At 35.3% G+C, this 14,545-nt stretch overlaps 1 protein-coding gene and 1 non-coding gene across 2 annotated transcripts in view; one reads left to right on the top strand and one right to left on the bottom strand.

The window, feature by feature from the left end:
- Nucleotides 1–13,287, top strand: part of LRRC63 (leucine rich repeat containing 63) — a 40,876-nt gene extending 27,589 nt beyond the window's left edge. Inside the window, exons 7-9 of the mRNA XM_065895923.1 lie at nucleotides 450–533; nucleotides 2,085–2,324; nucleotides 13,044–13,287. Of these exons, the coding sequence (XP_065751995.1) occupies nucleotides 450–533; nucleotides 2,085–2,324; nucleotides 13,044–13,287 (568 nt within the window). The remainder of the gene's footprint in view (nucleotides 1–449; nucleotides 534–2,084; nucleotides 2,325–13,043) is intronic.
- TRNAE-CUC (transfer RNA glutamic acid (anticodon CUC)) lies at nucleotides 2,979–3,050 on the bottom strand. Its single transcript has one exon. It is a non-coding gene; the product is annotated as a tRNA-Glu (tRNA).
- Nucleotides 13,288–14,545: the final 1,258 nt, after the last annotated feature.

Here is a 14,545-nt window from a genome sequence, read left to right as displayed (position 1 = left end):
CAAGGAACACCAAGGATGGCTGGCAACCACCAGAAGCTAGGAGAGGGGCAAGGGACAGTTTCTCCCTCAGAGCCTCCAGAGGAACCAACTCTGCCGACCCCTTTATTTCAGACTTCTGGCCTCCTGTATTGTGAGAGAATAAATTTCTGTTGCTTTAAGCCACCCAGATTGTGATATTTGTTATGTCAGCCCTAGGGAACTAATAGAGGTGGTTTTTTCTAGATGGGGCTTTACAAACTCTAAACATTTCAAACCAGTCTTAAGGGATAGATGAATCATTTTTAGGAAATTTCATTGTAATTATACCATCTATAATTTTTTAAAAAGTCTATAAGTTGAAAAATCTTAGAAAAATACAGTTTCTCTATGCTTCTATTTACTGAAGAATTAAATTCTTTATTAATGCTCAGTAACTGTAAACATATAATCATTTTCTCTTTCTATTTAAGGTTATTTTGCTTGTTTAATCTTGAGGAACTTGATATTTCCTACAATAGTATTGCTTTTATTCCAAACGAAATCCAGAAACTCAGGTATTTTGGAAGTAGTAAGTACCCATAAGACATATGTCCCTTAAGGATATATTAGGTGATGATTGTGATGGATAAAATTGAGTCCTTTCATTTATTCAGTAGCCATAAAACATAATATGTGAAGCATAAGGTTTACCGAAATGTAAAGTGAATGACTGGTGTTTAGTATTTTTAAGACATAACATTTTCAGTAATTATTTAAAAGCTAGTATTGATGACCACCTTAACAGAATGACAAGCTGCTTTTGTCCATTTATCCATGCGTGCACGTGGAATTCTTATCAGTTGATTTTTTTGTAAGGAAATACATATACACAAAATGCTAGTAATACACAGTGCTTTAATACTAAGATCTGATTCTTTCTTGTACTAATTTCTAAAAAGTCTCTGAAGTTGATCTCTGACCTTCTAGGTCAGTACCATACTATTTTGATTATGACTTTGGAATAATTTTAATAAGTAGTATGGAGATTGTTTTTCAATAATAGTCTCAACTAGTCTCTTTAGATTATGATCTTTAAAATCATTTAATATCATTCTAAGCCCCTCCTCCCCCCAAAAACATACAACTGTGTTGCTACTATGAATGTAGTATTTTCTGTAATTTCCATTTCTAGTTGACTATCGCCAGTGAGAATAGAGAAATAAAGAATACAACAGAATAGAGAAGAGCTATTTACTTCTTTACATTTTAAAATCAAACTATGTAAAAAATTATCTTAGTTCTGATTGAGTTTTACTAGATTTTATTTGGTTTCTAGAAGCATTATCTTATCTTCAGTAAAATGAGATCATTTTGTTTCTGCTTTCTAATATTTATACCAATTATTTAATTTCCTGTGTAACAATCCTTGTACTTTAATAGAATGCAGCCTGTTCATATTTGTTATAATTTTTTACCTTCTGTTTTACTTTGTATTTACTATTTATTCACTTTCTCCTTTTCATATTTCTTTTTTTGGGGGGGGAGAATTTTTTTTCAGGATTCTATCTGTTCTCTTTTTTTCTCCCTTGTTAATTTTGGAACTCCACTGAACTTTCTGAGTCTATTGCAGACTATCTTTCCTTCCCCAAAATTCACAAACACATTTTTCTTTAATATTTTATAAAAGCAAGATAAAAAGCTTCCCCCAGCATGATGGTCTGTTTCCCCACTGCTGCCTTCCACCCATAGTTGAGACCTTTACCCGAATGAATAAAAAGTACGTGTTAATGTTTAATTTGTCTATGAAAATAAATTCTTTCTTTGTATCACTGTACTACACTATATTATATTTTATGTAGTGTAACATTCATTCTTCTGTTTGTGATTATTTCTTTTTCCATAGCGATGACTTGTTGCAAAGACCCAAAATATGTGCTTTAACTCTACTATTTACACAAATGCACTTATTTCCATGATAATATATTGGTTTGGTTGCTTTTTAGTTAATTCTCTTGATTTTAAGGAAATACTTAACACATATTACTACTAAGTTTTATACCAATTTTTGGGAACACTGGGACAGATTCTTCTTCTATCTTTTAAAATATGGTTTCCTTTATTTGCAGATCACTTGAAACACTGATCGCTGATGGAAATGAACTGACTAGTTTTCCACATGCAATTCTGAAGCTTAACCTGAAAAAAATCCTATTTGAGAAAAATTTCACTCATCCTAGTTTTTGGAAAGAGAATTCTATGAATAGTCCACAACGTCTTACTCAACTCACTTCTTTGTTCTTTTTAAAGAATAATCTACATAAATATTATAATGTGATCCCAGTGGAAATTCAAAAGTTACTAAAATGGTGAGCAAATTCTGAAGCTCTATTTACCAAGACACACTTTTAGGGTTTAAAATATTCTTTATTACAGGGCCAGATGATAGTTTTACCGTACACACACACACACACACACACCACCACACACCAAAATATCCATGCAATCTTTCAGACTGTTCCTCTGGCTCTTCAGGCATAATGCTGTAGTCTGAATTCAGCCCACCTTCTCAAGTTATTACTTAAATCCAATGTGAGGTACAGACTGCTGGGGGTATAGTGGCAATATCTATACAGTTGTAGTTTAAGTCTTTTCTATGAATCCCTAAGGACAAAGAAGGGGATTCTTCCAGAAAAAGATTCTTTAGTGCCAGGCACACTATGAAGGGAAATGCTTTATTCTACTCTAACTTCACAGAGACGAGGAATAGAGCAGACACACACAGGGCAACTTCTCTTCCTCAGGGGTCGAAAGCCAGTGTGGGAATTATTGCCTCTCTCAGGACTAGGATTCTCAAAGCCCACACACTAAGAGTCCACTCAGGCTCACCTCTTATTTCCTTTCAGATGGTGTAAAACTATTTTTTTACCGCACTACCGATGATCAGTGCTTGTATTACTGATATAACTTTTTTTTTTTTTTTTTTTTTTTTTGGCTGTGCTGCATGGCTTGTAGGATCTTAGTTCCCTGACCAGGAATTGAACCCAGGCCACAGCAGTGAGGGTGCTGAGTCCTAACCACTGGACCACCAGGGAATTCCCTGATATAACAAATATTTGTTGTATGTCTAAGTAAAATGGTCTTCCAGGACTATATTAGTCAACAATATTGACTGAATAAAAGAAAACCTGAACAGACTAGTAACCATTGGAGAAACTGAAAAAGTAATTAAAAATCTATCAATAAAAAAAGGAACCAGGTGCCAAAGTTTTCAATTTTAATGCACTATGTCAACGTTTATGAGTTTGAATGCACATAAGAAAGTAAGAAAATCACCAAGGACAGAAACATTTAAAAAGAATTAAAACCTAACTAGTGACTGTAAACATATATGGGACCAAGAGATTTGAATTCACCACAAAGCAGGGAAGCTGAAAATGGTATTCCTGAGTGAAATCTGTACCGCCAAAGGGGCTGGTGGCCCCAGAGCAGTGAATACTTCTCTTTCAGCAGAACAAATGTTTTTGAGAGAAACATCCTCAATTTAGACATTAAAGATTCCAGAAAAGTAATTTCAAATGAATATTATCTCAAAATTAAAACTTTCAAATACATGAGGAAATAAACCACCAAGAGTAAAAATTAGCACAATCAATAGATATGAATCTCCAAGGATCCAAGATATTAGAATTGCTGACAGAATATGAATTACCTTCTTTAAGAGTTTAAAGAAGTAAGATATAATTTTTTAAATTGTTAAGGAATAAAAGACCATCAAATATGACCAGGCAAATAAGAGAAAGAAATTTTAAACACAATTAAATTCTAGAGACTAAAAGTGCATTGGTTTAACAGACAATTGGTGCATGGGTTTAACAGACAATTATCCACATATGAAGAGAAATCTGGAGAAATTATTGTGTGTATGTGGACAGGAGGCAAAGAGACACGGACAGTAAAAGGAGAAAATTTCACATATCCTTAGAGTCCCAGAGAATGTTGGGAGTCATTGTTCAATGAGGTAGTGACTGTAAATTCTCAGAAGTGATGAAAGGAGTGAATTCACAGAGATTGAACACTCTACACAAGCCAAGTAAAACACCTTGTGGTGAAAGTGAAGAACACCAAAGACAAAGACTTAGAAATCAGCTGGAAAAAAAGTCACTTACAAAGTACAACAAATAAGCTGCTAGCAACAATGGAACAATAACTGAAGAAACGTTATTTAGCCCAGCAAAACTAACTTTTAAGAACAAGGGAGAAAAATGGATTTTCATATAATAAAACAGAGAATTTATTCCCCACAGATTTTCACTTTAGTGAAATGAAACTTGCAAGGAATGTGCATCAGAAAGAAGGAAGATAACTCCAGAAGTATGTTCTGAGATGTAAGAAGGGATGGAGGGAAAAGAAATTAAACAAATATGATCTCTACGACCTATAAAGTAATAGTAACAACAAAGTCTATGGTGTGGTGTTAAAAAGAAGATGTAACTAAAATCAGACATCAAACAGTTAGAAATGTGATTTTTAAAAAGATACCTTTTATGATAGCAATAAAAAACATAATGTACCTAGGAATACATCAAGTGAAGTATGTCCAAGATATTTATGGAGAAAAAGATTACAACTTTACAAAAAGGTAAAGAAGGCTGAATTAAATGGGAGAGATACACACACTCAGGTATAATAAGATTTAATACCAAAAATATATCAGTTCTGGGCTTCCCTGGTGGCGCAGTGGTTGAGAGCCCGCCTGCTGATGCAGGGGACACGGGTTCGTGCCCCGGTCCGGGAAGATCCCACATGCCGCGGAGCAGCTGGGCCCGTGAGCCATGGCCAATGAGTCTGCGCGTCCGGACCCGTGCTCCGCAACGGGAGAGGCCACAACAGCCAGAGGCCCGCGTACCGCAAAAAAAAAAAAAAAAAAAAAAAAAAAAATATATATATATATATATATATACACATATAGATAGATACAGATATAGAGATATATAGAGATATATAGAGAGAGATATAGATATATATATCAGTTCTCCCCAAATAGAGCTACAGATTCAATGCAATTCTGGTCAAAATCTGAACAGAATTTTCTGAGAAACTTGATACGCTGATTATAAAATGTGTATGGAAAAGCAGAGACTCCAAAATAGCCAAAGCAAGCCTGAAAAAGGAGCCTAACATTGGGCACTTGCCTATCAGATACAAAGACTTATAAAACCAGAGAAATACAGTTGATATTACATGCAAGGAAAGACAATCTAACCAATGAAGAATACATAGCTCAGTTATGTTCTCATGTACATGTGAAACTTGACGTTGGACAAAAATAGCACTGTGGATCAGTAGGGAAAGGAGAGACTTTTCAATAAATGACACTGAAACATCTGATCATCTGTAAGTAAGAAGTATATAATTATGTTTCTGCTATGTATATGTTACCATCACTTACAAAATCATTTCCAGTTGGATTAATGACTTAAATACGAAAAGCAAAATTTTAAAGCCTTAACAAGCAAGTATAGGAGACTATCTGTATGACTTCAAGGTAGAGAAAGATACCTTAAACAAACCTCAAAAATATAAACAGTAAAGCAAAGTTTCATAAATTTGACAAAAGATGTTTCTACATAATATTATAACCATCAATAATATTAAGAGGCAAGCTATTAACTGAAAGAAGATATTGCAATGCTTATAACTGTCTAAACATATATCTCCCACAAATCAATAAGAAAAGATATAACCCATAGGAAAGTGGTTAAATGATAGGAATATGTAATTCATGGAAGACAATACATAGATAGATGATAAACATAAAGAATGTTACATCTCTCTAGTAACCAAGGAACTGCAATGTAAAATAGCAACAATAGGGCTTTTTACCTGTTTTATCAAAATTAAAAAGATTGATATTAAGTGTTGCCCTTGCATGCCCAGAAACAAGATTACCACGCACCATTGGTGGCACTGTCAGGTTGGTGGAAGTTTTGTGGAAGGTTAATCTGACAGTATCTTACATATTCCTTAAAACAGAAATTTAAATTTTAGTAATATGTCTTATAGAAATAGCGGTATGTGAACACACAGTTAGGCAGAGGGATGATAACTGCAGACCAAGCAGGCATCAATAAAAACGTGGTAAGATAAAATGGTGCATCCGTATTTTGGAACATTATGGTGCTGTTAATAAGAATGAAGTAAAACAAAATGTATTGACACAGAAAGCTGTCCAGTGCATCTTGTTAAATCAGAAAAGCAAGCTGTATGTACAGACACATACAGAGAGAACACATACACAAGAGAGATTCCATTTATGTAGAGAAGAGTCATGTGTCTGGGAGCTAGAGGGAACACCACCAATATGAGCTTTAGTTATTCTACAAAGGGGAGTTAGAATGATTTAAAGGAGGAATAAAGGGGAACTTCTGTGCTTTTTTTCCTGTATGCGTCTATATTTTTTGGGAAATTTTACAAGGATGGGTTTTCATGTAAATAAAGTGACAAATGAATTACAAATAAAAGGGGCTAGGGAAGGAAAGATTACAACTACAGCTGGGAAAATAGGGAAAAGATTTAGGAATGAAACGGTGTTTGAAAAGAGTCTTAGAAGAACAGGTAAAATTTATATATTTGGAAATATGTGTTGTATTGAAGAGACATTCCAGGGAGAGGGAACCAAGTGGGGAAATGAACCGAAGTTGAGTAAAAATAGGAACTTGGGCAAAGAGAAAAGTGAATGTCCAGCCAGAACAAAACATCTATGAAGAGTAGCAAAAAGTAAGTTTAAAAAGGAAGGTTAGAGCTAGCTTATGGAGACCACTGATGGGGTCTCTTCTTTAGGCCATGGGAGCCATTGCAGGTGATAGCAAGACCTGGCAGTAGTGTCGAAGATGGGCTAGAGTAGCGGAAGGCTGGGTGGAGCTCACTTAAAGTGCTCTTGTAACTGGTAAGGGGAGATTAAACTAAAGTAATAGGCATAGGAGTAAATGGGTAGGAAATGACACAAGACAAATTATGAAGGTAAAATGAACTCAATGGCTGCCTGAGTATGTGAGGCAAGTAAAAGAGGCAGGAGTAAAAACGATGAGGGGTTCAATCTCATCAAGGACAACTGTCATATTAATAAAGAAACAACGAAGGAGGCATTTGTCACCCAACCCCACCCTCATCCTCTAACGTCTACTCTTGGCTTTGATCCTTAATTTCCAACCTCCGTCCCGAGTACTATGTTTGCTGAGTCTGGATGGTGGCTCAGCTCTGGGCTCTGTACAACGTCTGCTCCTAGGCTGCTCCAAGCCCAGCTTCTGCCGCTACCCCAGTGATTTGGGCCCTACCCATTAGCAGCTGTGAGCTTCTTTTTTGACCCCTACAACTTCTCTTTGCATTTTGCCTCCCTGTGTCTCTACCTGCATTCTATCACCTCAATCAGACAGAGAATCTGCCTTTGTTGAGAGCTGGGTCAGAAGACTCACGTTCCATGGGATTTTACCTTAACTTCCTTGCGCACGAGAATGATAGAAATGTTTACTTAGAGATATAGACTAAAGTTTCAAAAGTATTATTCAGTTTCACTAAACTATAAAGCCTTGATCATACTTAATACTTGGAAGTCATCTTTACTAGAGATAGATCAGTATGTTTTTTTTTAACATCTTTATAGCCTTCCATTTTTCATTATTGTGCAAAAGTCTTTGAATTTTTTGATAAAATTATATTAAATATTGCAATTTAATTTTCCATGTGATTTTATTAGTACCAGCGTATTTTCTCAAGTATATATCGCTTACTTGGGGACAGTAATAGAACTATTTAGTTAGAGGAAATAAGGAAATAACAACTCAGGCCACTAAACTCCCGTATTCTGAAGATGACATTCCTCAAGAGTTTAGGTGACCTGCTCAACCAAATTTTCTTCTCTTTAAAATAATTTTATCTTTTATGGGCTTCCCTGGTGGCGCAGTGGTTGAGAGTCCGCCTTCCAATTCAGGGGACACGGGTTCGTGCCCCGGTCCGGGAAGATCCCACATGCCGCGGAGCGGCTGGGCCCGTGAGCCATGGCCGCTGAGCCTGCGCGTCCGGAGCCTGTGCCCCGCAATGGGAGAGGCCACAACAGTGAGAGGCCCGCGTACTACAAAAAAAAAAAAAAAAAAAAAAAAAAAAAAAAAATAATTTTATCTTTTAACAACACAAGTATTTAGTTTAAAAGATCAAATGTTTACTACGGGTCTTTCCATGAAACTCACCCCTGCCCGCATCTCTATCCCCCTTCACTCTTTACCTCCAGAGTCACCTATTGCCAAACTCTTTTTGCAATTCTCCTCTGGGTGTTCGCTCTCATATTTTTTTAAATTTTATTTTCAATTGTGGTAAAATACACATAACAGAATTTACCATCTTGGTCATTTTAAAGTGTACTGTTTAGCAATCAGCACATTTTTATTTCTGTGCATCCAATCTCCAGAAGTCTTTTCAACTTGCAAAACTGGAATCGGTCTTTATACCCATAAAAGAACAACTCCCCACTTCTCCCTCCCCCTAGCCCATGGAAAACAGCCTTCTACTTTCTGTCTCTATGAGTTTGACGACTCCAGAAACATCCCATATAAGTGGAATCATGCAATATTAGTGTTTTTTTGTGATGAGCTTATTTCACTTAACATGATGTCCTCAAGGTTCATCCATGCTGTAGCATGTGTCAGAATTTCCTTCCTTTTAAAAGTTGAATAATATTCCATTGTATGGATACACCACATTTTGTTTATCCATTCATCTGTTGAAGGACATTTGCATTGCTGCCACCTTTTGGCTATTGTGAATACTGCTATGAACATGGTTGTACAAATACCTGCTTTCCATTTTTCTTCTATTTCCAGAAGTGAAATTGCTGTATTATATGGTAATTGAATTTTTCATTTTCTGAGGAACAGCAACAGTGCTTTTTATAGAGGCTGCACCATTCTACATTCCCACCAGCAGTGCACAGGGTTCCAATTTCTTCACATCCTCTCCAACACTTATGTTCTGTTTTGCTTCTGTTTTTGTTTTTTATATTGGCCATCCTAATGGGTGTGAGGTGGGATCTCACCGTGGTTCTCACTGCATTTCTCTAATTATCAGTGATTCTGAGTATCCTTTCATGTGCTTTTTGGCCATCTGTGTATCTTCTTTGAAGAAATGTCTATTCAGGTCTTTTGCCTATTTTTAAATTGGATTGTTTGTGTTTTCTCTTGTCAAGTTGTAGTTGCTTATATATTTTGGATATTAACCTCCTTTAAAATACAATTTACAAATATTTTCCCCCATTCAGTCAGTTGCCTTTTCCCACTGTTGATGATGTCCTTTAATGAACAAAAGTTTTTAATTTTGCTGAAGTACAACCTAATCTATTTTTTCTTTTGTTTCCTGTGCTTTTGGTGTCATTTACAAGAAGTTATTACCAAATCTAATGTCATGAAGCTTTTCCCCATATATATATATATTTTTTTTTATTAATTAATTAATTTTTGGCTGCTTTGGTTCTTTGTTGCTGTGCGCAGGCTTTCTCTAGTTGCGGCAAGCGGGGGCTACTCTTTGTTGCGGTGCATGGGTTTCTCATTGCAGTGGCTTCTCTTGTTGCAGAGCACGGGCTCTAGGCACGCGGGCTTCAGTAGCTGTGGCTGGCGGGCTCTAGAGCGCAGGCTCAGTAGTTGTGGCGCACAGGCTTAGCTGCTCCGTGGCATGTGGGATCCTCCCGGACCAGGGCTCAAACCCGTGTCCCCTGCATTGGCAGTTAGATTCTTAACCACTGCCCCACCTGGAAGTCCCTCCCCTATATTTTTTTCTAAGAGTTTCATAGTTTTAGCTCTTACAGTTAGGTTTTTGATCCAGTTTGAGTATATTTTTGGATATGGTGTGAGTAAGGGTCCAACTTCATTTTTTTTATGTGTGGATATTCAGTTTTCCCAGGACCATTTGTTGAAAAGACTGTCCTTTCCCCACTGAATTGTCTTGGCACCCTTACTGAAAATCATTTGACCAGATATATGAGGATTTATTTTGGAGCTGCCTCTATGTTTTTAAATAGCATCCTTGAGTCATTCTTCTTGTGTTTTCAATTTTAGCTATTATCTCTAAATTTCCTACTAAGCAAGATAGGTATTAGGACTCTTATCAGCCCTCATATATACCTGTCTTCTTCCTCCAACCTCACAATATATTTATAGAATGTTTAAAAGTTCAAGCATCCTATGCCTCACATTACTGGCACTCCTTATTCCTCCCTCTTCATTGCTTTAATTTTTCTCTGTAGCACTTACCATCACCTCATTTTATATTTTACCTAATTATTTTATTTAATATCAGGCTGGTCCTCTAGTATGTAAACTTCATGAAGAGAAGAACACATGACAGTTTTGTTCATTAATGTTATCTCCAGTACCTAGGATAGTTCTGGTGACATAATAAATGATTAATACTTCTTAAGTAAAATAATGATTTTAAGTTAAATCAATAATTATTATTTAAATTATTATAAAATCTAAGTAATGCATAGTTAGGCTACACAGTGTACTATGAATATATTTCTTTTACTGTACAACTTTTTGTTTTTCCTAGAAAGAGTAATTGACTTTTATTCATTTACTTTGCTTTATGTGTTTATCATTAATTCTGCCATGAAAATTCTAATAGAATTATTTAAATCTTTATCAGTATGAATGTATCAGATATGGCTATCAGTCCTATTAATTTTTTTTAATACATCATCCTGGAGCCCTGTGTCTTTCTGCCCTAATTTAGAAATGTTGCTGTCTAGATCTGGTGCACAACTGTTATTCCAAGACTTCCCTTCACTATTATCTTGGAATTTCCTTTACTATAGTCACATCGGATACCTTGTTCTTTGTTTACCTCCACATTTTGGTGAAGGCAGCCCTCCAGTGTCTCCCTGCAAAAGAATGCATGGAAATAAAAATTTAACACCATGTGTATTTGAATATGCCTTTATTCTGCACTCAGACTTGATTGATAATTTGGCTGGGTATAAAACTCTGGGTTCAATCATTTTCTTCAGGATTTTGGAGACACCGCTTCATCATCTTCTACTTTTCTATTTTTTATTTGAGATCTACAGCTTTCTTATTCCTTATCCTTTATATATAACCTATACCTTTTTTTTTTTGGAAGGGGAAGCTTTTTGAATCTTCTCTTTTTTTTGCTAGTTGTTTAAAATTTTCAAGATGATGTGCCGTTGTGAGTGTTTTTTTTTTTTTAACTCAATGTGTTCAGTACTTGATGTATCCTTTCAATCTGGAAACTCATGTATCTTAATTCTGAAAAATGTTCTTACACTATTACTTTGAAAATTCTATCTTCTATTTTTCTGTGCTCTTTCTGGGACTATAGCAAATATTGGACCTTCTGAATTTTTCCACTTTCTTAAGGCTACCAGAATATGCCACCCCAAAATATGCTTCTTTGACATAGGTATTATTTTGAGCTTAAGGCAACTGAGATCTAGCAGATGCAGGAAAAGCTCTTTACCTCCCAGTAACTACCTTAAAATAGAACATAAATATCTCCTTTTGGAAATTTCCATTTGTAAAATGTTTTCACACCAGGAAGAGAACTACTTCAGGAGACAACCCTTATCACCTGAAAGACTCTTAGCTGTATAACAAGACAACCCTTATTTACCATATATTTCCACCCTTTGCCTTCCCATAACTGGGCTTCTCAGCCCAGAAGCCCAAATCCCCTTTTCCTTTGTTTAGCCTAAGATGGTATATAAGCCTCAATCATTTGGCTGCTTCTTTGAGTCTCATTTCTTTGAGAAAGTCCCATGTATGTGTACATAATTAAACTGTTTTTTTCTCTTGCTAATCCGTTTGACAAGTTTAAACTGACAAATTTAATTTCCAGGGCCCCAGCCAATGAACCTAAGATGTATAGAGGAAAAGATACTTTTCTTCTCTAACAATTCCTGGCCAGAGGAGGCTTGTTTTTGTCTTTTTTTTTTTTTAACAATATTGTATATATTTAAATTGTACAATAGGATTATTTGATATACATACACATCATGAAATGATTACAAAGATAATGTTAATTAACACATCCGTTGCCTCATATAGTTAGCTCTTGTTTTATGAGGTGAGAACATTCAAGGTTTACTTTTAGCAAATTTCAAGTATATAATACCACATTAACTATAGTCACCATGTTGTACATTAGATCCTTAGAACGTATTCATCTTATAACTGAAAGTTTGTACCCTTTGACCTACATATCTCCATTTCCCTCTTCCCCCAGCCCCTGGCAACCATCACTCTACTCTTTCTATGAGTATGTACATCTTCAACCTAAGTAGAAATTGCCAAGTTGCTCCAAAGTGATTACACCAATTTATACTCCACCAATTTATATGTATCCTCACCAAACTTTGCACTATCAGACTTTTACATTCTTCCCATCTGATGATTTATGAAATGGTATTCTTTTGTTATTTTGTTTTGTATTCCCTGATTACTAATGAAATTGAGAAGCTTTACTTTTCACTGTTTTCTGGATGTTCAAGTTTCATCTTCTGTGAATAGTCCATTCATGTGCTACTCTTAATATACTAATGGGCTGATGTCTTTTTTTAACTGATTTGTGAGCATTTAAAAATATACATGGACACTAATCCTACACTAGGTTACAACAGTCCCTTTATTTTTAAAATGATATATTTATTTTGAGTTATAAAAATAATATGTATTTATTATAGAAAATTTGGGAAATACAGAAAAACATTATGAAGAAGTTTAAAATTCCCTGTGATCACATAGGAGAATAGGTCCAAGGATAATTACTGTCTTCCATTTGGGGTTTATCCTTAGGGTGTTTTCTTACTATGAATCTATACTTTTTTTGTTTTAGAGAACTAGGATTATTTTATACACATATATTTATTTTTTAGCATTTAGTTTTTCACTTGCGTATGTCTTAGCTCCTCAAGGAGATGGTAAGATCGATAATGAGAAAGGCCCTATTTTATACTACTTTGAGTCTTACATAGCATCAAGCAAAATGTCTTTCCTTTAGTAGATCTGATGTTTCCTTCATTGCAGCACATCCCGATGTGAATGGTGTCATGGTCCAATGTTCGGTGAAGGTTTTCGCATCATCCGATCCTGCAATATTTTTGGAGTAACACAGTTTCCTGTTATATTTTATGTCTGTTCCTCTTCCTGCTACAGAAAAGTAAAGGAAAGCAATTTTGTTTTCTATAATGTTCCTGGTAAAAGAATATCTCTAAATCCCGAGTTGATGAATCATACAGTGATTTATGAGTCCCACTCTGAAAGCCATTAAAGTTTACGTATATAATCATTCATGTCTTTGAGAGCACAGGTTCTGTGTGGAAGATAAGTGTCTTCTCATGTGAATCCTCTTTGTAATCCTAGCTCCTAATGAAAGTCTGCGATTGTTAGGGAATCTTTGCAGAATATTTCCTTAAGAATGATTAGTAAAAAGGTCTTCGGGGATTTCAAAGAAGATCTAGAAAATTTCTTTCAGCGCATGTTTACAATAAAAAGAAAAATGTTAGAATCCTTTGCAAAAAGTGTTTATCTTACAGTTGGCCTTTTTATGCATCCATTCTCAGGGATAAGATAGTAATCAAAGTCGTCAGTGGGGTTTGGGCCTCATATGGATTCAAAGTCATGTACCCAAGTTCTCAATATTTGTGCATTTCTGTGGAAATTTGTCCAGTGCCAACCATCTCAACTGTGGATTGCTTTGGGGAATAAAAGATTAATTCCAGGACTATATTTAGTTGTTTGAATTCATTATCCAGGCTCTAAGAAAACTGGTACAATTTTTCAGTTATCCTGACTGCCATCTCATAAAGCCTGATTCCACAGGCTAGTGCCAGCATTCAGCAGGCTTTCAGTGACAGCCTGGCAAGAAAATAAAGTAAAACGTACAAAATTACATTGCAAAGCAACATATGGATACAGTAGAACTTGAGGCTTTAAGAATTAGTATTTAGTAAGAAGAAGGTAAAAGAGCGTTGTGAGATAACAAACAATTTTAGAAAGGCATAGAATTGTTTCATATACGGCGTATCTTTTATGTGCAGGTAACTTAAATCTAAAATGTCATTGCTAATGAAACCTGATGAAATGAAACGACTTAAATTTATACAACTATCGTATCATTAGAGAATGTCAGAAAATACATTTTATGTCAGTTTGTGTGTATCATGTAGTAGTATCGTTTAAATAAAAAAAATAGGCCAGGCAAAATAATTTTTCTGACTAATGAATTCAATAAATTGGGATGCCTGTATTCTTCTCCTTGAGAATTAATTCAATTTTAAGCAGAAATAGGAAAACCTTGCCTGAGAAGTATACAAGGTATTGTCCAGCAAAAGAATAAACGTATTAATGTAGGAGAAGTAACTACCATATCACACATGTAATCCAGAAGGGGATATTTACAGCATGATAATAAATTCATTAAAAATGTAATATACCCATAATTGTGAAACAAGATTTAAAAAAATAAATCCTAATTCACTAAATCCTAGTGGCATATAGCCTACTAACGCTTACACTTGTCCCTGAAA

Source organism: Phocoena phocoena, chromosome 18 (genome assembly GCF_963924675.1).
Source record: "Phocoena phocoena chromosome 18, mPhoPho1.1, whole genome shotgun sequence".
In the NCBI taxonomy this organism is placed as follows: Eukaryota; Metazoa; Chordata; class Mammalia; order Artiodactyla; family Phocoenidae; genus Phocoena; species Phocoena phocoena.
This window is presented reverse-complemented; position numbering and strand designations above follow the sequence as displayed.